General features: G+C 51.6%; 1 protein-coding gene across 2 annotated transcripts; it reads left to right on the top strand.

Moving 5' to 3' along the window:
• Nucleotides 1-16,021: 16,021 nt before the first annotated feature.
• LOC134931633 (probable N-acetyltransferase camello) lies at nt 16,022-22,335 on the top strand. Of its 2 annotated transcripts, none has more exons than XM_063925431.1 (2): nt 16,022-16,312; nt 21,478-22,335. In XM_063925431.1, the coding sequence occupies exon 2, from the start codon at nt 21,484-21,486 to the stop codon at nt 22,147-22,149; it is 666 nt and encodes a 221-aa protein (XP_063781501.1). In that variant the 5' UTR covers nt 16,022-16,312; nt 21,478-21,483; the 3' UTR covers nt 22,150-22,335. The 2 variants fall into 2 exon arrangements, with proteins under 2 accessions (XP_063781501.1, XP_063781502.1); XM_063925432.1 differs by lacking the exon at nt 16,022-16,312 and adding an exon at nt 19,643-19,784.
• Nucleotides 22,336-23,569: the final 1,234 nt, after the last annotated feature.

Genomic DNA, 23,569 nt, shown 5'->3' with positions numbered 1-23,569 from the left:
AGGCGTATAAGTGGCTTGCCCCAAACTCTGAAGGATTGTGTTATATTGGAAAAGTACTGCCTGAAGTAATGACTGTATCACATGCCAAAATGAAAGATATACACCGTGTTGCCCAAGCTCCTTATACTCACACCCATTACGAGCACGTAGTTAAACGGCACCTGATAGAAAGAACAGAGCATCCGGCCTCTGACATGATCCATGAATCCACCGGGATTCAGGTTCTAATCGCGTTAGATTTCACTCGCACCGCCAGAGGAGTGTTGAATTATAAATACATATCTGCGCTCACAAATTTGTTAGATAATATCACAGAAATGTATGATGACACTTTTAGGTATACTGGAAGAGAACTTCAAGCTTATAAAACAGAACTAGTTCAGCATAGAATGATTCTCAATTATCTCACAGCAGTAACAGGTGGATATTGTGTCACACTGGCAATGCAGTACGGTGTGAAATGTTGCACATATATTACAAATAGTACCGAGGACCCGGTCGAGGTCATAGACCAAAAGATGGACGATATTCTCCAACTGAAGTGGGAATTTCGCAGGAGACACAATCTCACCCTTGCTGCTGTGAGTAATGAGCTGACTGGTTGGGTGTCATGGTTGAACCCGCGAAATTGGTTCTCCGGTTTAGGAGAATGGGCTCAAGGAGTCATAATGGATGTAGGGAAGTTTCTCCTATGTATCTTAGGTGTTATCAGAACGATTGGCTTGATATTTAGATGCGGTCAGGCTTTAACGAAATGCAAACGAAGTACCAGGGTGATGAGTTTAAGGAGTGAGGAAACTGTAATTCCCATGGATTTGATTTATGACCCGACGGTAGAAACAATGATGTAATGAAAATGCGATTATACGGTCCGTTTCTTTCACCTGTTTTTCCGTTTTCTCCAAGGTAAAAAGACCCACTTGGACAAGGAATTTGATGAGCCGATATACAGACAACGGATGGATTAAAGAAGAAGTTTTGACAACCTGATACACAGATTTTTGATGAACTTTGCCATAGATCCCCAGTTTCCCTAGAAATTTTAAAATTACGCTAGCCCAACACTTTTGTAAATCTATGGACATTGACAAAGCTTTTGCTCGCACCTTATGGGCAAAAGCACAAAGAAGACTGCAACCAACAGACACCGAACAAGACTTCAACCGACAAATGTTCATTTACCTGACATAGAATACCACCGCATTTACCGTAATTATGTCTTTTCTTCATCTCTACAACCTTCAGGTAATTACACACATAGTATAGGGAATACAGGCACTGATATCAGCAATCACATATTCCCCCATTCATGTATCATCAACTAAAATGTGCTCCCCATTTTTGTTACAACCAAAATCCGAAAAGAGCTCGGTAAAGTTTGACAGCCCATCCACAGACCCGTACCACGGGATAAGAAGGAATTCAAATGTATACTTCGCAATACCTCGAAGCTTGATTTAAAACACGTACGGCACGATGATACATGACCCCCAAGCACGGATTCATACACACATGCTTCTGCTATCTCACTAGGTCATACCCTTTTCCTACCTTATCCTCTCCTCCCCTACCCAACCATGTAAATGTATTAACCCCTGACATATATTTTTCTCTTTTTGAAATGTTTTAGGAAGTGGCAGTTATTGTTGACTGCCAAAGGGTGGACTGTCAAAGTCAGAAAAATATCTCTATGCACACTGCCATATTTGCACCTCACACGTCCGCGCTGCGCATGCGTACGCTCTCCCGTGCGTGCGCATACTCACAGTCACGGGCACCCGCAGGCGCACGGTATGCGTATTTACGGTAGTTTATGTGATCGTAGCGTGCGACTCAATCGTTACATATTTTCACTATATAATGTATTTTGTAGATCATGGTCCCTTTGATAGATTCTGAAAGTTTAGTTAATATAGCATGTTCCTGGACAGAGAGATCCCTCTTTGTATTGTACGAAGGGTCTAACAGGAGTCATACAGTGGTGTTTAGTATCCATCGGAAGAATATTTAAAGAGCAATATTCCGGTGTTGGTTTGGAGCGGATTAATCGCTCGTGCGAATGGTTATGGACATAAGAAGTTTATGTCCATTTACTATTATTTACTCTTACTTAGCCATGCGGCGGGAAACCCAGTATCCCACCCACCTGAACAGTTGGAAGTAGCCACAGCCCACCTGTATGAATCAACCTATGACCTTTTGTTATAATGCGAGGAGGAATTCCTGTGTCCAATGAACAATGAGATTGTAGGGACCATTGAATTGTATTGTGTGTGGGGCATAAATAGACAAGCCGATCACATCCAGCACTCACTCTTCAACGGTTATCATTGCTGAAAATCGGGAGCTGGATGTCCAGAGGCGCATGCGATCGTTTCCTTTGTGCGTAAGTTTTCTCCGCAATCATATTGTCTTTCTTTGTTGTTATGGGCCATATCTCTCTCTCTTCTCCTTTTTCTCTCGTAATCCCTTGAACGTAATAGTATTGTATTGTATTTCATGTATAGTTATCTGGTTAGGTAGTCTATGTTATATTGTAGTGTATGACTTGTATTGTGTTAATTCTTTTGCAAGTATATCATTCATAATATATATATATTAGGCGTTGGACCCTAAGCACGGTATCTGTGTATTTCTTATAGTGTTAAGTATTCTCAGAGCGTCGGTGACGCTCAAACAGCTTTTAAGTTAATAAGGTTAGACTGTGTTGCATCTACACCCTATCTCTACACAAAGGTTTTACAGCATATTACATTGTTTATGGTTTAAATATAAAGGTTTAACATTGTGAGCGTCTGCGCCGCTCGTGATCTCCTCGTGGTCTCGAGCGTCCGCTACGCTGATAGCGTAGCATTACGGTAGTCGTTCACCTATAAGTGTGCCCGATACCAACAGCGTATTCTCGCGAGCGTCTGTATCGCTCGAGCAGCCCGCTCCCGATACAGCGTCCGTTACGCTATAGTGAACCATTACGTTAGTCGGCAGCCAATAGCGTGCCTGCCTGTGATCTCTTTGCCGTGAGCGAAAGTGACGCTTGAGCGTCTCGACCACGGCTAAGCGATTGTTACGTAACGAGCGTACCCTTACGGTACTCCATACATAAATAGCGTACAGTGTTCTTTGACCTCATAAAGGGTTTTATATAAGATAAATATTTAGCTTTATCAAGGGTCCCCAGCAGCACAGAGTATATCAGATGAATGATGTGTCAGTGAGGACAGGGCTGCATGTGACAGGTGAAGTGACAGGATGTGAGGAGGGGAATGGAGGCAGCAGGAAGCCACAGACTGAGAGTTATATAGTGGGAGAAGCAGGGTCCCCAGCAGCACAGAGTATATCAGGAGATGAGTGATGTGTCAGTGAGGACAGGGCTGCATGTGACAGGAGCGGTGACATGAAGTGAGGAGGGGAATGGAGGCAGCAGGAAGCCACAGACTGAGAGTTATAAAGTGGAAGGAGCAGGGTCTCCAGCAGCACAGAGTATATCAGGAGATGAGTGATATGTCAGTGAGGACAGGGCTGCATGTGACAGGGGCAGTGACATGATGTGAGGAGGGGAATGGAGGAATCAGGAAGCCACAGACTGAGAGTTATATAGTGGGAGGGGTAGGGGCCCCAGCAGCACAGAGTATATCAGGAGATGAGTGATATGTCAGTGAGGACAGGGCTGCATGTGACAGGGACAGTGACATGATGTGAGGAGGGGAATGGAGGCAGCAGGAAGCCACAGATAGCGTTATATAGTGGGAGGAGCAGGGTCCCCAGCAGCACAGAGTATATCAGATGAATGATGTGTCAGTGAGGACAGGGCTGCATGTGACAGGGGCAGTGACATGATGTGACGAGGGGAATGGAGGCAGCAGGAAGCCACAGACTGAGAGTTATATAGTGGGAGAAGCAGGGTCCCCAGCAGCACAGAGTATATCAGGAGATGAGTGATGTGTCAGTGAGGACAGGGCTGCATGTGACAGGGGCAGTGACATGATGTGAGGAGGGGAATGGAGGCAGCAGGAAGCCACAGATAGCGTTATATAGTGGGAGGAGCAGGGTCCCCAGCAGCACAGAGTATATCAGATGAATGATGTGTCAGTGAGGACAGGGCTGCATGTGACAGGGGCAGTGACATGATGTGAGGAGGGGAATGGAGGCAGCAGGAAGCCACAGACTGAGAGTTATATAGTGGGAGAAGCAGGGTCCCCAGCAGCACAGAGTATATCAGGAGATGAGTGATGTGTCAGTGAGGACAGGGATGCATGTGACAGGGGCAGTGACATGATGTGAGGAGGGGGATGTAGGCAGCAGGAAGTCACAGACTGAGACTTATATAGTGGGAGGAGCAGGGTCCCCAGCAGCACAGAGTATATCAGATGAATGATGTGTCAGTGAGGACAGGGCTGCATGTGACAGGGGCAGTGACATGATGTGAGGAGGGGAATGGAGGCAGCAGGAAGCCACAGACTGAGAGTTATATAGTGGGAGAAGCAGGGTCCCCAGCAGCACAGAGTATATCAGGAGATGAGTGATGTGTCAGTGAGGACAGGGCTGCATGTGACAGGAGCGGTGACATGATGTGAGGAGGGGAATGGAGGCAGCAGGAAGCCACAGACTGAGAGTTATATAGTGGGAGGAGCAGGGTCCCCAGCAGCACAGAGTATATCAGGAGATGAGTTATGTGTCAGTGAAGACAGGGCTGTATGTGACAGGGTCAGTGACATGATGTGAGGAGGGGAATGGAGGCAGCAGGAAGCCACAGACTGAGAGTTATAAAGTGGGAGGAGCAGGGTCTCCAGCAGCACAGAGTATATCAGGAGATGAGTTATGTGTCAGTGAAGACAGGGCTGTATGTGACAGGGTCAGTGACATGATGTGAGGAGGGGAATGGAGGTAGCAGGAAGCCACAGACTGAGAGTTATAAAGTGGGAGGAGCAGAGTCTCCAGCAGCACAGAGTATATCAGGAGATGAGTGATATGTCAGTGAGGACAGGGCTGCATGTGACAGGGGCAGTGACATGATGTGAGGAGGGGAATGGAGGAAGCAGGAAGCCACAGACTGAGAGTTATATAGTGGGAGGAGTAGGGTCCCCAGCAGCACAGAGTATATCAGGAGATGAGTGATATGTCAGTGAGGACAGGGCTGCATGTGACAGGGACAGTGACATGATGTGAGGAGGGGAATGGAGGCAGCAGGAAGCCACAGATAGAGTTATATAGTGGGAGGAGCAGTGTGCCCAGCAGCACAGAGTATATCAGGAGATGAGTGATGTGTCAGTGAGGACAGGGCAGCATGTGACAGGGGCAGTGACATGATGTGAGGAGGGGAATGGAGGCAGCAGGAAGCCACAGACTGAGAGTTATATAGTGGGAGAAGCAGGGTCCCCAGCAGCACAGAGTATATCAGGAGATGAGTGATGTGTCAGTGAGGACAGGGCTGTATGTGACTAGGGCAGTGACATGATGTGAGGAGGGGAATGGAGGTAGCACGAACCCACACGATGAGAGTTATATAGTGGAAGTAGCACGGTCCCCCAGCAGCACAGAGTATATCAGGAGATGGGTGATGTGTCAGTGAGGACAGGGCTGTATGTGACTAGGGCAGTGACATGATGTGAGGAGGGGAATGGAGGTAGCACGAACCCACACACTGAGAGTTATATAGTGGAAGTAGCACGGTCCCCCAGCAGCACATTGGGTTTTCATTTTATTGATGTGTATAACATTTTACATGCTTTTTTATACTATGGTATTTATACTGTGTGTTTAATATTTAAATTCATTTTTGTAAACAAACATTCTTAGAATACACACACACACACACACACACACACACACACACACACACACACACACACACACACACACACGAAAAGAGGGATGGCAACATGGCACCAAATACTACTGTACAATCAACACGAATCAAATGTGCATGAGTGAATCCCATATATTTTCTCTTACGTCCTAGAGGATACTGGGGTTCACATTAGTACCATGGGGTATAGACGGGTCCACTAGGAGCCATGGGCAGTGTGGGCTGGCTCATCCCTCTGTGCCCCTCCTACCAGACTCAGTTTAGAAAATGAGCCCGGAGGAGCCGGTCACGCTTGGGAAGCTCCTAAAGCATTTTCTGCATTTATTTTCTGTTTGTTGGTTTCAGGCAGGTCTGGTTGGCAACAGCCTATCTGCTTCGTGTGACTTGGGAGAGGGGGGGCGGCCCAACCTCCTTAGGGTTAATGGTCCCGTTCCCCGCTGACAGGACACTTAGCTCCTGAGGTTCCTATTCACAAGCCCCACTACGGCGAGCGTACATTCCCGCAGCACGCCACCACCCCTAACAGAGCCAGAAGTAAGAAGAGTGGTGAGTAGGTGGCCAGCGTCCCGGTTAGCGGGTCGCCGGCGGCTGTAATGGCGGCACAAGGGTAGGAGCGCAGCGCTGACAGGCGGGCTGTGGCTCTAGGCTTCAGAGGCATGCAGTATGCTGTGTGGTGCGCTGTGAGGGATGAGCTGAAGCCATAACTATCATATACCCACACTGGCAGTACATCTTACAGGGGTTTTAACCCACTGTAGAGCAGAAATATTACCTCAGCCAGTATAAAAACCCGGGAAGACTGCGCGCCATTAAGGGGGCGGGGCTTCACTATGAGCGGATCCAGCAGCTCACCAGCGCCATTTTCCCTCTGCAGCTATACACAGACAGGCTGGCAGGGAAGCGCAGCTCTTCCACAAGGACTCCAGAGCACCTCAGCGGTACCAGGGGGTCATAGCAAGGGGGGAGCAATAATAGTATACTAAAGCCCCTATTAAGGGTGCTTAGTTTGTGACCCAGCTAAACTTGTACTTTAGCTATAGGGACGCTGTGTGGCTGGCTCCATCATACTCTGTGTCTCCCTAGGGGGCTCTGTGTGGGTTAACTGTGCTTTTATCCAATTCTCCTGTGTGTGGGTTCTTTCACAATTTACTATGTCAAAGGAGTGTGTCTCATGCACAGCAGAGTGTTTTTCTCACTCAGGGGGATCACTGCAGTGTACTCAGGATAGTACACATTCTCAGGCTAGTGGATCTGAACCTGTATGGTTAGATTCATTAAAAGGGATGATTTCAAATATTTCGAATAATTTATCCCAAAATGAGGAGACACAATACTTAAGGCAATCTGTGGATGACCTGATGAAAAGAGATTCAGTGGTCATTTCAGCGTCTCAGACCCCTGCTATTTGTCCACAGAAGCGTACTCTGGCCCAAATCATGCAGACTGATACTGATGATGATGATGTATCAGACCCGGAGGAGGGTGAGGTGGACTCGGGAGGGGGGGATGCAGCTTTGTCACAGGGTATACAGGCCCTGATAGAAGCTATTAGAGATGTTCTGCACATTCCTGATAAGATATCAGAGGACGAGGAGGAATCTTATTTTAATGTGAAAAAGAAATCCTCAGCTACTTTCCCTGCATCTAAAGAATTAAATTACCTATTTGAAGCAACTTGGGTAAATCCTGACAAGAAGTTTCAGGTCCCAAAACGGTTACTCACATCCTTCCCGTTTCCGCAGGATGACAGGAAAAAATGGGAAAACACACCGATAGTTGATGCATCGGTTTCTAGGCTGTCATGTAAGATAGTTTTACCTGTTCATGGGGCGTCTTCCTTGAAGGATGCTGCAGACTGCAAGACTGAGACCACTCTCAAATCTCTGTACACAGCTGTGGGGGTGGCCCAGAGACCTACTATAGCTTGTGTATGGATCTCTAGGACCAGTGCTAAATGGTCAGGTAATCTAACTGACGGGACAGATTCCTTATCCAGGGGGGAGATCATTTTACTCCTACAGCATATACAGGATTCTGCTAACTTTATGGTGGAGGCCATAAAGAAAATTGGTTTACTCAATGCACGCACCACTGCCATGGCAGTGTCAGCACGCAGGGGCTTGTTGCTATGCCAGTGGACTGCGGATTCCAGGAAAGGCGTGGAAAACTTACCTTTCACAAGTGAAGCCCTTTTTGGAGATGAACTGGATACGTGGATATCCAAGGCTACGGCGGATAAGTCTACATACCTTCCTTCCGCAGCACCCCCGGTTAGAAAATCCTACACTGCTCCAACTCTGCAATCCTTTCGGACAGCGAAGTTTAAAAACAAAACCAAAGGTTCTTCTACGGCCTTCAAAGGCAATAGAGGTAAACCCAGAAAACCGTCAACTGCAGGTTCACAGGAACAGAACCCCGGTTCTGCTTCCTCTAAGCCTTCAGCAAGACAGTGGACCGCACTGCCTGGAAGACAGGCAGGTGGGAGCCCGTTTGAGATTCTTCAGTCACATATGGACAACGTCATGCCAGGATCCCTGGGTCAAAGATCTTATAGCCCAGGGCTACAGACTGGATTTCAGGAACTCCCACCTCACAGATTCTTCAAATCAGGCTTACCAGCTTCTCAAGAAGCAAGTATGACTTTACAGAAAGCCTTCTGGGAAAGATGGTAGCCGCTTACGAGGCACTGCAGTACGGAAGGTTTCACGATAGGCCCTTCCAGCTGGATCTGTTGGACAAATGGTCTGGATCGCATCTTCACATGCACCAGAGGATCCGTCTGTAGACAAAAGCCAGGATTTCTCTTCTGTGGTGGCTTCAGACTTCTCACCTGGCCGAGGGCCGAAGGTTCAGGATTCAAAATTGGATTCTCCTAACCACAGATGCAAGGTTCAGGATTCAAAATTGGATTCTCCTAACCACAGACGCAAGCCTCAGAGGTTGGGGAGCAGTCAACCAGGGGGAACAGTTCCAAGGAAAATGGTCAAGTCAGGAAGCCATTCTTCCAATCAAATGGAACTAAGGGCCTATACAACGCCCTTCTACAGGCATCGCATCTTCTTCAAGATCAAGCCATTCGAGTTCGGTTGGACAATGTGACGGCAGTAACGTACATAAACCGACAAGGCGGAACGAAGAGCAGGGCAGCAATGTCAGAGGTAACAAGGATTCTCCTCAGAGCAGAAAGACACGCTGTGGCGTGGTCCACAATCTTCATTCCAGGAGTAGACAACTGGGAAGCAGACTTCCTCAGCAGACACGACCTCCACCCAGGAGGGTGGGTCCTTCACCCGGAGGTGTTTGGGTGCTTGACACGTTGGTGGGGAATGCCACAAATCGACATGATGGCCTCTTGTCTCAACAAGAAGCTCAAGCGGTATTGTTCCAGGTCGAGGGACCCGCAAGCAGTTGCGGTTGACGCTCTGGTGACTCCATGGGTCTACCAGATGGTGCACATGTTTCCACCACTCCCATTGATCCCAAGGATTCTCAAAAGAATAAAAAGGGAAAAGGTTCAAGAATTCTCATTGCTCCAGACTGGCCAAGAAGAGCCTGGTATGTGGATCTACTGGAGATGCTCCTAGAGGACCCGTGGCCTCTACCTCTTCGCGAGGATCTTCTCCAACAGGGGCTGTTCGTCTATCAAGACTTACCACGGCTACGTTTGACGGTATGGAGGTTGAGCGTCAAATTGGAGCCTGGAAAGGGATCCCGGATAGGGTTATTCCAACCCTGATCCAAGCCAGAAAGGGGGTAACGTCTAAACATTACTACCGTATTTGGAAAAAATACATCTCTTGGTGTGAGTACAGGAAATTTTCTGCGGTGGAATTTCAACTGGGACGTTTTCTCCATTTTTTGCCGTCAGGTGTGGATGTGGGCCTACATTTGGGCTCCATAAAAGTCCAGATTTCGGACGTATCCATTTTTTTCCAAAAACAATTGGCTTCTCTCCCTGAGGTTGACATTTTTGAAGGGGGTTCTGCACATCCAACCGCCCATTGTGCCTCCTACGGAAAAGCCCTGGATGTCGTGAGGGCTTTGAAGATCTATGTGAAGCGGACAGCTCGTCACAGAAAATCTGATTCGCTCTTTGTTCCCTATAATCCCAATAAAATTCAAAGCAGACAATTGCATGCTGGATCAGGCTTACTATCCAGCATGCTTATTCCACGGCAGGTTTGCCGTGTCCAAAATAAGGAGTGACTTCCGTCTGGCCACTCTACCATACAGGCCTGATTGGTGGATTGCTGCAGAGACGGTTGTCCTTCTGGAAGGTTATCCTCTCTCCACAGAGGAATCCTGTAGCTCTGACAGAGTGTCCATCGGGTTCTTGGTCATCTCCCTCACTAGGGCCCTTCTCCTCCGATCGCTCAGTTTAGACGGCCGGCCAGCTCTAGGAAGAGTCATGGTTGTTCTGAACTTCTTCCATTTAAGGATGATGAAGGCCACCGTGCTCATTTGGACCTTCAAAGCAGCAGATATTTTTCTGTATCCTTCCCCAGATTTGTGCCTCGAGACAATCCTGTTTCTGAGGTCTACAGACATTTCCTTTGACTTCATGCTTGGTTTGTGCTCAGACATGCGCTGTCAAGTGTGGGACCTTATATAGACAGGTGTGTACCTTTCCAAATCATGTCCAATCAACTGCATTTACCACAGGTGGACTCCAATTAAGCTGTAGGAACATCTCAAGGATGATCAGTGGAAACAGGATGCACCGAAGCTCAATGTTGATCTTCATGGCAAATGCTGTGAATACTTATGTACATGTGATTTCTTAGTTTTTTATTTGTAAAATTTTTTTCAAAAACCTAAAAAAACGTTTTCACGTTGTCATTATGGGGTATTGTGTGTAGAATTTTGAGGGAAAATTTATTTATTCCATTTTGGAATAAAAGTCTGTAACGTAACAAAATGTGGAAAAAGTGAAGCGCTGTAAATTGTGGACACATCATGAGGCAGCACCACACACATGCTAGCCTGCCTTGCGCTGGGCTGGACGTCCCCCAGCCTGTGCCTTCACCTCACGTTATCAGCCTAGGCCCCCACCGTTCACTTTATCAGCCCATGCACCCACCCTGCAGATTATTACCCTGTGCCCCCACCCATCACGTTATCAGTCCCTGTTCTCATCTCTCACATTATCAGCCCCTGTCATCTCTCACGTTATCAGCCTGTGCCCCGTGTGCCCCCACCCTTCACGTAATCAGCCAGTCCCTTCCATCCCTCAAGTTATCAGCCCATGCCCCCATCCGGCAGATTATTACCCTGTGTCCCCACCCCTCTCGTTATCAGCCCATGCCCCCATCCGGCAGATTATTACCCTGAGTCCCCACCCCTCTCGTTATCAGCCCATGGCCCCATCCTGCAGATTATTACCCTGTGCCCCCACCTCTCTCGTTATCAGCCCGTGCCCCCATCCTGCAGATTATTACCCTGTGCCCCCACCTCTCTCGTTATCAGCCCGTGCCTCCATCCTGCAGATTATTACCCTGTGCCCCCACCCCTCTCGTTATCAGCCCATGGCCCCATCCTGCAAATTATTACCCTGTGCCACCACCTCTCTCGTTATCAGCCCATGCCCCCATCCTGCAGATTATTACCCTGTGCCCCCACCTCTCTCGTTATCAGCCCGTGCCCCCATACTGCAGATTATTACCCTGTGCCCCCACCCCTCTCGTTATCAGCCCGTGCCCCCATCCTGCAGATTATTACCCTGTGCCCCCAACTCTCTCGTTATCAGCCCATGCCCCCATCCTGCAGATTATTACCCTGTGCCCCCACCCCTCTCGTTATCAGCCCATGCCCCCATCCTGCAGATTATTACCCTGTGCCCCCACCTCTCTCGTTATCAACCCGTGCCCCCATCCTGCAGATTATTACCCTGTGCCCCCACCTCTCTCGTTATCAGCCCATGCCTCCTTCCTGCAGATAATTACCCTGTGCCCCCACCTTTCTCGTTATCAGCCCATGCCCCCATCCTGCAGATTATTACCCTGTGCCCCCACCTCTCTCGTTATCAGCCCATGCCCCCATCCTGCAGATTATTACCCTGTGCCCCCACCCCTCTCGTTATCAGCCCATGCCCCCATCCTGCAGATTATTACCCTGTGCCCCCACCTCTCTCGTTATCAGCCCATGCCCCCATCCTGCAGATTATTACCCTGTGCCCCCACCCCTCTCGTTATCAGCCCGTGCCCCCATCCTGCAGATTATTACCCTGTGCCCCCACCTCTCTCGTTATCAGCCCATGCCCCCATCCTGCAGATTATTACCCTGTGCCCCCACCCCTCTCGTTATCAGCCCATGCCCCCATCCTGCAGATTATTACCCTGTGCCCCCACCTCTCTCGTTATCAGCCCATGCCCCCATCCTGCAGATTATTACCCTGTGCCCCCACTCCTCTCGTTATCAGCCCATGCCCCCATCCTGCAGATTATTACCCTGTGCGCCCACCTCTCTCGTTATCAGCCCGTGCCCCCATCCTGCAGATTATTACCCTGTGCCCCCACCTCTCTCGTTATCAGCCCGTGCCCCCATCCTGCAGATTATTACCCTGTGCCCCAACCTCTCTCGTTATCAGCCCATGCCCCCATCCTGCAGATTATTACCCTGTGCCCCCAACTCTATCGTTATCAGCCCATGCCCCCATCCTGCAGATTATTACCCTGTGCCCCCACCTCTCTCGTTATCAGCCCATGCCCCCATCCTGCAGATTATTACCCTGTGCCCCCACCCCTCTCGTTATCAGCCCATGCCCCCATCCTGCAGATTATTACCCTGTGCCCCCACCTCTCTCGTTATCAGCCCATGCCCCCATCCTGCAGATTATTACCCTGTGCCCCCACCCCTCTCGTTATCAGCCCGTGCCCCCATCCTGCAGATTATTACCCTGTGCCCCCTCCTCTCTCGTTATCAGCCCATGCCCCCATCCTGCAGATTATTACCCTGTGCCCCCACCCCTCTCGTTATCAGCCCATGCCCCCATCCTGCAGATTATTACCCTGTGCCCCCACCTCTCTCGTTATCAGCCCATGCCCCCATCCTGCAGATTATTACCCTGTGCCCCCACCCCTCTCGTTATCAACCCGTGCCCCCATCCTGCAGATTATTACCCTGTGCCCCCAACTCTCTCGTTATCAACCCACTCCCCCATCCTGCAGATTATTACCCTGTGCCCCCACCTCTCTCGTTATCAGCCCATGCCCCCATCCTGCAGATTATTACCCTGTGCCCCCACCTCTCTCGTTATCAGACCGTGCCCCCATCCTGCAGATTATTACCCTGTGCCCCCAACTCTCTCGTTATCAGCCCGTGCCCCCATCCTGCAGATTATTACCCTGTGCCCCCACCCCTCTCGTTATCAGCCCGTGCCCCCATCCTGCAGATTATTACCCTGTGCCCCAAACTCTCTCGTTATCAGCCCATGCCCCCATCCTGCAGATTATTACCCTGTGCCCCCACCTCTCTCGTTATCAGTCCATGCCCCCATCCTGCAGATTATTACCCTGTGCCCCCACCCCTCTCGTTATCAGCCCATGCCCCCATCCTGCAGATTATTACCCTGTGCACCCACCTCTCTCGTTATCAGCCCATGCCCCCATCCTGCAGATTACCCTGTGCCCCCACCCCTCTCGTTATCAGCCCGTGCCCCCATCCTGCAGATTATTACCCTGTGCCCCCACCTCTCTCGTTATCAGCCCATGCCCCCATCCTGCAGATTATTACCCTGTGCCCCCACCACTCCCGTTATCAGCCCATGCCCCCATCCTGCAGATTATTACCCTGTGCCCCCACCTCTCTCGTTATCAGCCCATGCCCCCATCCTGCAGATTATTACCCTGTGCCCCCACCCCTCTCGTTATCAGCCCGTGCCCCCATCCTGCAGATTATTACCCTGTGCCCCCAACTCTCTCGTTATCAGCCCACTCCCCCATCCTGCAGATTATTACCCTGTGCCCCCACCTCTCTCGTTATCAGCCCGTGCCCCCATCCTGCAGATTATTACCCTGTGCCCCCACCTCTCTCGTTATCAGACCGTGCCCCCATCCTGCAGATTATTACCCTGTGCCCCCACCTCTCTCGTTATCAGCCCGTGCCCCCATCCTGCAGATTATTACCCTGTGCCCCCACCCCTCTCGTTATCAGCCCGTGCCCCCATCCTGCAGATTATTACCCTGTGCCCCAAACTCTCTCTTTATCAGCCTGTGCCCCCATCCTGCAAATTATTACCCTGTGCCCCCAACTCTCTCGTTATCAGTCCGTGCCCCCATCCTGCAGATTATTACCCTGTGCCCCCACCTCTCTCGTTGTCAGCACGTGCCCCCATCCTGTAGATTATTACCCTGTGCCCCCACCCTTCTCGTTATCAGCCCGTGCCCCCATCCTGCAGATTATTACCCTGTGCCCCCACCTCTCTCGTTGTCAGCACGTGCCCCCATCCTGTAGATTATTACCCTGTGCCCCCACCTCTCTCGTTGTTAGCACGTGCCCCCATCCTGTAGATTATTACCCTGTGCCCCCACCTCTCTCGTTGTCAGCACGTGCCCCCATCCTGTAGATTATTACCCTGTGCCCCCAACTCTCTCGTTATCAGCCCGTGCCCCCATCCTGCAGATTATTACCCTGTGCCCCCACCCCTCTCGTTATCAGCCCATGCCCCCATCCTGCAGATTATTACCCTGTGCCCCCACCCCTCTCGTTATCAGCCCGTGCCCCCATCCTGCAGATTATTACCCTGTGCCCCCACCCCTTTCGTTATCAGCCCGTGCCCCCATCCTGCAGATTATTACCCTGTGCCCCCACCATTCTCGTTGTCAGCACGTGCCCCCATCCTGCAGATTATTACCCTGTGCCCCCACCCCTCTCGTTATCAGCCCGTGCCCCCATCCTGCAGATTATTACCCTGTGCCCCCAACTCTCTCGTTATCAGCCCACTCCCCCATCCTGCAGATTATTACCCTGTGCCCCCACCTCTCTCGTTATCAGCCCATGCCCCATCCTGCAGATTATTACCCTGTGCCCCCACCTCTCTCGTTATCAGACCGTGCCCCCATCCTGCAGATTATTACCCTGTGCCCCCAACTCTCTCGTTACCAGCCCGTGCCCCCATCCTGCAGATTATTACCCTGTGCCTCCACCCCTCTCGTTATCAGCCCGTGCCCCCATCCTGCAGATTATTACCCTGTGCCCCAAACTCTCTCGTTATCAGCCTGTGCCCCCATCCTGCAAATTATTACCCTGTGCCCCCAACTCTCTCGTTATCAGCCCGTGCCCCCATCCTGCAGATTATTACCCTGTGCCCCCACCTCTCTCGTTGTCAGCACGTGCCCCCATCCTGTAGATTATTACCCTGTGCCCCCACCCCTCTCGTTATCAGCCCGTGCCCCCATTCTGCAGATTATTACCCTATGCCCCCACCTCTCTCGTTGTCAGCACGTGCCCCCATCCTGTAGATTATTACCCTGTGCCCCCACCTCTCTCGTTGTCAGCACGTCCCCCATCCTGTAGATTATTACCCTGTGCCCCCACCCCTCTCGTTATCAGCCCGTGCCCCCATCCTGCAGATTATTACCCTGTGCCCCCACCATTCTCGTTGTCAGCACGTGCCCCCATCCTGTAGATTACCCTGTGCCCCCACCCCTCTCGTTATCAGCCCGTGCCCCCATCCTGCAGATTATTACCCTGTGCCCCCACCCCTCTCGTTATCAGCCCGTGCCCCCATCCTGCAGATTATTACCCTGTGCCCCCAACTCTCTCGTTGTCAGCACGTGCCCCCATCCTGTAGATTACCCTGTGCCCCCACCCCTCTCGTTATCAGCCCGTGCCCCCATCCTGCAGATTATTACCCTGTGCCCCCACCCCTTTCGTTATCAGCCCGTGCCCCCATCCTGCAGATTATTACCCTGTGCCCCCACCATTCTCGTTGTCAGCACGTGCCCCCATCCTGTAGATTATTACCCTGTGCCCCCACCCCTCTCGTTATCAGACCGTGCCCCCATCCTGCAGATTATTACCCTGTGCCCCCAACTCCATACCTCCCAACTGTCCCGATTTTCGCGGGACAGTCCCGTTTTTTAGGGACTGTCCCGCTGTCCCACCCGCGGGCCGCAGTGTCCCGCGGTGGGGGGGGGGGGCAGTTGGGAGGCTCCTGCACGCGCTGCAGCCGCTGCAGCGATGAATAGACGCTGTGCGCATGCGCACCGCGTCTATTCAGTGCAGACAGAGGGAGAGAGGGCATGCCAGCAGTTCACGCGGAGCGCTGGGCATGCCCCCTCAATGACGAAATCGGGGGCGTGGCTCGCGATCGCGGGTCCTCCGCGAGGCCACGCCCCCTTTCCCATAGGCCACGCACCTTTTTCGGGAGCGCGCCCAAGGTTTGGGCTACGAGAAAATGGCGGAAAGTTATTGTTTAACTCTAGATCTAGGACATCGGAAACCCCAGTGACGTCATAATCCTGCGCCGGAGCGGCTGTGTCCCCGAGTCCCCCAACTACAGCACAGGTCAGACACCCCCCCCCTCCGTGTCCTGTACTGTGCCCCCTGCCCTGTGTACCCTATACCCCCTGTATCTGCTGTACATCACCCCTGACCTGTATCCCCCTGTACCTATGTGCCCCTCTGCCCTGTACCTGATATATGCCCCACTGCCCTGTGTCCCCCTGTACCTAACATATGCCTCTCTGCCCTGTGTCCCCCCTGTACCTGACATATGCCCCTCTGCCCTGTGCCCCATCTACCTGATATATGCCCCTCTGCCCTGTATCCCCCTGTACCTGATATATGCCCCACTGCCCTGTGTCCCCCTGTACCTAACATATGCCCCTCTGCCCTGTGTCCCCCCTGTACCTGACATATGCCCCTCTGCCCTGTGCCCCCTCTACCTGATATATGCCCCTCTGCCCTGTATCCCCCTGTACCTGATATATGCCCCTCTGCCCTGTATCCCCCTGTACCTGATATATGCCCCTCTGCCCTGTATCCCCCTGTACCTGATATATGCCCCTCTGCCCTGTATCCCCCTGTACCTGATATATGCCCCTCTGCCCTGTATCCCCCTGTACCTGATATATGCCCCTCTGCCCTGTATCCCCCTGTACCTGATATATGCCCCTCTGCCCTATATCCCACTGTACCTGTTATATGCCCCTCTGCCCTGTATCCCCCTGTACCTGATATATGCCCCTCTACCCTGTACCTGATATATGCCCCTCTGCCCTGTATCCCCCTGTACCTGATATATGCCCCTCTGCCCTGTATCCCCCTGTACCTGATATATGCCCCTCTGCCCCCCTGTATCCACCTGTACCTGATATATGCCCCTCTGCCCTGTATCCCCCTGTACCTGATATATGCCCCTCTGCCCCCCTGTACCTGATATATGCCCCTCTGCCCCCCTGTACCTGTTATGTGCCCCTCTGCCCTGTATCCCCCTGTACCTGTTATATGCCCCTCTGCCCTGTATCCCCCTGTACCTGATATATGCCCCTCTGCCCTGTATCCCCCTGTACCTGATATATGCCCCTCTGCCCTGTATCCCCCTGTACCTGATATATGCCCCTCTGCCCCCCTGTACCTGATATGCCCTGTAGTGTTATACCTCTCCTGCGTTACATTTCTCTGTACATTTATATATAATTGTGTATATCATCTATCTTCCCCTGATAATTATTCCTCTCCTACCCCATTCCCCCTGTATATTATGCACCTCCTTCACCTTAAATTATATATAGCCAACTGTATATCCTCCTGTACGATATATATCTCCTACCATGTATATCTCTCTGCGGGTACAGTATGATTTGCAGATGGACGCAATGCCGGCGATCAGTATACCAACCGTAGCATCCCGTCCATCAGAATCCCGACATCCCCACATTTAGCCCCCTAACCCTCCCTTCCCTGCTGTCTAACCCTAACCCTCCCTTCCCCGCTACCTTACCCTAACCCTCCCTTTCCCGCTGCCTAACCCTCCCTTCCCCGCTGCCTAACCCTCCCTTCCCCGCTGCCTAACCCTCCCTTCCCCGCTGCCTAACCCTAACCCTCCCTTCCCCGCTACCTAACCCTAACCCTCCCTTCCCCGCTACCTAACCCTAACCCTCCCTTCCCCGCTACCTAACCCTCCCTTCCCCGCTACCTAACCCTCCCTTCCCCGCTACCTAACCCTAACCCTCCCTTCCCCGCTGCCTAACCCTAACCCTCCCTTCCCCGCTGCCTAACCCTAACCCTCCCTTCCCCGCTGCCTAACCCTAACCCTCCCTTCCCCGCTGCCTAACCCTAACCCTCCCTTCCCCGCTGCCTAACCCTCCCTTCCCCGCTGCCTAACCCTAACCCTCCCTTCCCCGCTGCCTAACCCTCCCTTCCCCGCTGCCTAACCCTAACCCTCCCTTCCCTGCTGCCTAACCCTAACACTCCCTTCCCTGCTGCCTAACCCTAACCCTCCCTTCCCTGCTGCCTAACCCTAACCCTCCCTTCCCTGCTGCCTAACCCTCCCTTCCCCGCTGCCTAACCCTCCCTTCCCCGCTGCCTAACCCTAACCCTCCCTTCCCCGCTGCCTAACCCTAACCCTCCCCCGCTGCCTAACCCTAACCCTCCCTCCCCCGCTGCCTAACCCTAACCCTCCCTTCCCCGCTGCCTAACCCTAACCCTCCCTTCCCCGCTGCCTAACCCTAACCCTCCCTTCCCCGCTGCCTAACCCTAACCCTCCCTTGCTGCCTAACCCTCCCTTCCCCGCTACCTAACCCTCCCTTCCCCGCTACCTAACCCTAACCCTCCCTTCCCCGCTACCTAACCCTAACCCTCCCTTCCCCGCTGCCTAACCCTAACCCTCCCTTCCCTGCTGCCTAACCCTAACCCTCCCTTCCCCGCTGCCTAACCCTAACCTTCCCTGCCCCGCTGCCTAACCCTCCCTTCCCCGCTGCCTAACCCTAACCCTTCCCCGCTGCCTAACCCTAACCCTTCCCCGCTGCCTAACCCTAACCCTCCCTTCCCCGCTACCTAACTCTAACCCTCCCTTCCCCGCTACCTAACCCTAACCCTCCCTTCCCTGCTGCCTAACCCTCCCTTCCCTGCTACCTAACCCTAACCCTCCCTTCCCTGCTGCCTAACCCTCCCTTCCCCGCTGCCTAACCCTAACCCTCCCTTCCCTGCTGCCTAAAGGTGGGTACACACTAATAGATATATCTGCAGATCAATTGATCTGCAGATATATCTATGGACGGATCGGGCAGTGTGCTGTGCATGCACACTGCCCGATCCGTGGTGGACTTACCTCATGAACTGGGCGGGCGTGTACACACGCCCGCCCAGTTCACCTGTAATTCACCACCGGCCGCCACAGCATGTGTACGGGCGGTCGGCCGACCGCCCCGTACACACACAGCGAGTTCACAGACGACGGAGTTCACAGATGTATCGGCCGTACACACTGGCCGACGGACCCGCGATATATCGGCCGTTCAAGAGAACGGCCGATATATCGACCAGTGTGTACGGGCCTTAACCCTCCCTTCCCCGCTGCCTAACCCTAACCCTCCCTTCCCTGCTGCCTAACCCTAACCCTCCCTTCCCTGCTGCCTAACCCCAACCCTCCCTTCCCCGCTGCCTAAATCTTACCCTCCCCGCTGGGTGCCTAACCCTAACCCTCCCTCCCTGGTCCCTAACCTTCTCGCCCCTGCACCCCAACCTCCCCATCCATGTGCCTAACCCTCCCTCCCCGGTCCCTAACCTTCCTGGTCCTGCACCCTAACCTCCCCATTTATATGCCTAACCCTCCCTGGTTCCTAACCCCACTTCTGCTGCCTAAACCTAACACCCCTCCTCCTTTCCCGCAGCAGAACAGCCACGCGTACCGCTGTCCGAACGGTTGGGATGCCGGTTGTCGGTGTTTTGACGCCGGCTTTCCACCCGGGTTTGTGTCCTCCCTTTGGATCCCGGCGTCGGTATATTGACCACCGGAATCCTGTTCGTCGGGAAGGTAACTGCTTCCCCTCTCTGCTCATTATACCTCATCTGCCCTATAGGCCTCTGTATACATCTCCTGTCTTACAGCTGCTTGTACATTATACCTCACCTACCCTATAGGCCTCTGTATACATCTCCTGTCTTACAGCTGCTTGTACATTATACCTCACCTGCCCTATAGGCCTCTGTATACATCTCCTGTCTTACAGCTGCTTGTACATTATACCTCACCTGCCCTATAGGCCTCTGTATACATCTGCTGTCTTATAGCTGCTTGTACATTATACCTCACCTACCCTATAGGCCCCTGTATACATCACCTGTCTTATAGCTGCTTGTACATTATACCTCACCTACCCTATAGGCCTCTGTATACATCTCCTGTCTTATAGCTGCTTGTACATTATACCTCACCTACCCTATAGGCCTCTGTATACATCTGCTGTCTTATAGCTGCTTGTACATTATACCTCACCTACCCTATAGGCCCCTGTATACATCTCCTGTCTTATAGCTGCGTGTACATTATACCTCACCTACCCTATAGGCCTCTGTATACATCTCCTGTCTTATAGCTACTTGTACATTATACCTCACCTGCCCTATAGGCCTCTGTATACATCTCCTGTCTTATAGCTGCTTGAACATTATACCTCACCTACCCTATAGGCCTCTGTATACATCTCCTGTCTTATAGCTGCTTGAACATTATACCTCACCTACCCTATAGGCCTCTGTATACATCTCCTGTCTTATAGCTGCTTGTACATTATACCTCACCTACCCTATAGGCCTCTGTATACATCTCCTGTCTTATAGCTGCTTGTACATTATACCTCACCTACCCTATAGGCCTCTGTATACATCTCCTGTCTTATAGCTGCTTGTACATTATACCTCACCTACCCTATAGGCCTCTGTATACATCTCCTGTCTTATAGCTGCTTGTACATTATACCTCACCTGCCCTATAGGCCTCTGTATACAGCTCCTGTCTTATAGCTGCTTGTACATTATACCTCACCTACCCTATAGGCCTCTGTACACAGCTCCTGTCTTATAGCTACTTGTACATTATACCTCACCTACCCTATAGGCCCCTGTATACATCACCTGTCTTATAGCTGCTTGTACATTATACCTCACCTACCCTATAGGCCCCTGTATACATCACCTGTCTTATAGCTGCTTGTACATTATACCTCACCTACCCTATAGGCCCCTGTATACATCACCTGTCTTATAGCTGCTTGTACATTATACCTCACCTACCCTATAGGCCTCTGTATACATCTCCTGTCTTATAGCTGCTTGTACATTATACCTCACCTACCCTATAGGCCCCTGTATACATCTCCTGTCTTATAGCTGCTTGTACATTATACCTGCCTCACCCTAGGTCCACCTGTGCATTATATACACCTCCCTCTAGACATTAGATGTATAGCTTTCCTTATATCCCCTTTTACATTATATATCTCTTACTATAAATCCTCTTGGAATGTCCCCCTACCCTGTATCCCCAATTACGTTATACATCTCTCTCCCGCCCGCTGCTCTCATTCTTACCTCGTTCCTGGTGGCCGGCCGGGTCCTCCTCTTCTGCAGATATATTATGTATACAGTATATCCCCTACCCTTTGTGCTCTGATACATTATAGACCTGAAAACATAAACTCTCTTTTCCTCTTCCCGTTTCCTCTCAGGCAGTGATGGCAGAGTATAAGATCCGGGCGTACAAGGACTCTGACTACGACGCTGTGCGAGCACTGTTTTCCCACGGGATGAGTGAATACGTCCCTGGCGTTTGCATGCATGTTCTTAAGCAGCCCTGGGTCCTCTTTGTGATGACCTGCCTTTTCCTGTCCCTGCTCTTCAGCTCCAAGTCCCTCATCTTACCCGTTCTGGCCCTAACGCTTCTCCTGGCCTTGGGCCGCCAGGTCCTGGGCTACTGCTGGAACTTGTACATAGACCACTGCCTAAACGAGGACCTTCTAGACATCCGGAAGACTTACATGGAGAGCAAGGGTTCCCATTTCTGGGTGGTGGAAGCTGAGGACAGCGTTGTCGGGACAGTGGCGGTGAAACCGTCGGGGGACAGGAATGACGAATTAATCCTGAAGAGATTGTCGGTGAGAAAGGACTTCCGTGGGCTCGGCATCGCCAAAGCCCTGTCACGGGAGGTCATTGGCTTTGCACGGCGTGGTGGTTACAGGTCCGTGGTCCTGAACACACTGATGGTTCAGCGGGAGGCCCAGGCTGTGTACGAGAGCGTGGGCTTCAAGAAATACACCGAGTTTGTCCTCCCCACGGTGTACGGGAGGCTGGTCAACTTCACCATCTCCAAGTATCGCTATGAGATCCTACCTGTGAGCTGAAGCTGCGGAGGGTGAGGACTGGTCGTGTCTCAGGGAACCAATGTACGTCGCTGCTCACTGTAGTCCTGACCGCAACATGCGAGCGCATAATAACTTGTATATTGATAAATATATAAATTCCATTTTTTATAAGCCACTTGTCTATATAAATCTCTATATATGTGTATAATAAATACATGAAACATGCTGTGCCTGATGTAATGGACACTGATTATGAAACCCTTCATCTACATAGACAGCGCTATTCTAGTATGGCGTCTGGTTACTGCAGGGGTCTGAGAGTTACATCCAGCTGACCTTACACAGAGGGCGGTATTCAATTCTTTTCAGCCCCTTCCACACCCGTTCTGTTTCTGCTGACGGGCGTGGTATAATCATTTCAGTTCGCTTCCCCCAGGTTAGCGAGGGCGCCCCAACCCTTTACGCAGCTAAACCTGATTAGTATGGGCGCGATATGCGCGATAACGGGGATCACTTTAGAAAAAAGATTGGGCGTGATCTATCATTTGAATACTGCCCATAGAGCCAAGACGTGGTCATCTCCTCGGACATAGGCTTAGTGACAGCATAATCTGTGTTATCGCGGATCATAAACGCTACACCATACAATACTCTCCACACCTTAACAAGGCGCGTATGTTGCGATCTGGTGAAAGTAGCACAGAGAAACGCCAAAACTGTTTAAAAAACTTGACAAATTGCGTTTCTGTATGGTCACGCGTTACTCAGATAAGCACTCGTCTATTTCTCCACGAGAATACGAAGGGTGAGACCAACTTTTTATACTTTTTTTTTTTTTGCACCAGTTTCTGCGCAGACTCATTAAACCGGAGCTGGGGTTACGCCGTTTTGTGACTATACCCAACCCCAATCATCACGTCACCTACCCGACATAGGCCCTTATTCAGACCCGGACTCAGCCGCGCTTATACGCAGCGGACGCATCCAGAGGGTCTGCGCACCAGCTGCAGGTTGTCATGATGCGATCCCACCATGATTGACAGCTCCGTCGCCGCAGCATTTGGTGGGCGTGGTTCGGACAACGCAGGCATGGTCAGACTGTTTTCGGGGTGGCTGTGTGACATCACATGCAGCCACTCCGAGGGAAAAAAATGGCGCCGGACAGCCTGCCAGTGCAGCAGCCATAGTGTAGCGTTAACCACTCCTCAGTCCTATCCCGGTGTGTTTGGGAAACTCTCAAGCCTTCTCCCCAGTCTTTGGTAAACAGTTTTCTCTAACGTCCTAAGTGGATGCTGGGGACTCCGTCAGGACCATGGGGAATAGCGGCTCCGCAGGAGACAGGGCACAAAAGTAAAAGCTTTAGGATCAGGTGGTGTGCACTGGCTCCTCCCCCTATGACCCTCCTCCAAGCCTCAGTTAAGATTTTGTGCCCGGCCGAGAAGGGTGCAATCTAGGTGGC

Source organism: Pseudophryne corroboree, chromosome 1, assembly GCF_028390025.1.
Source record: "Pseudophryne corroboree isolate aPseCor3 chromosome 1, aPseCor3.hap2, whole genome shotgun sequence".
Lineage (NCBI taxonomy): Eukaryota > Metazoa > Chordata > Amphibia > Anura > Myobatrachidae > Pseudophryne > Pseudophryne corroboree.
The sequence above is the reverse complement of the archived record's forward strand: the minus strand, read 5'-3'. Positions and strand labels throughout refer to the sequence as shown.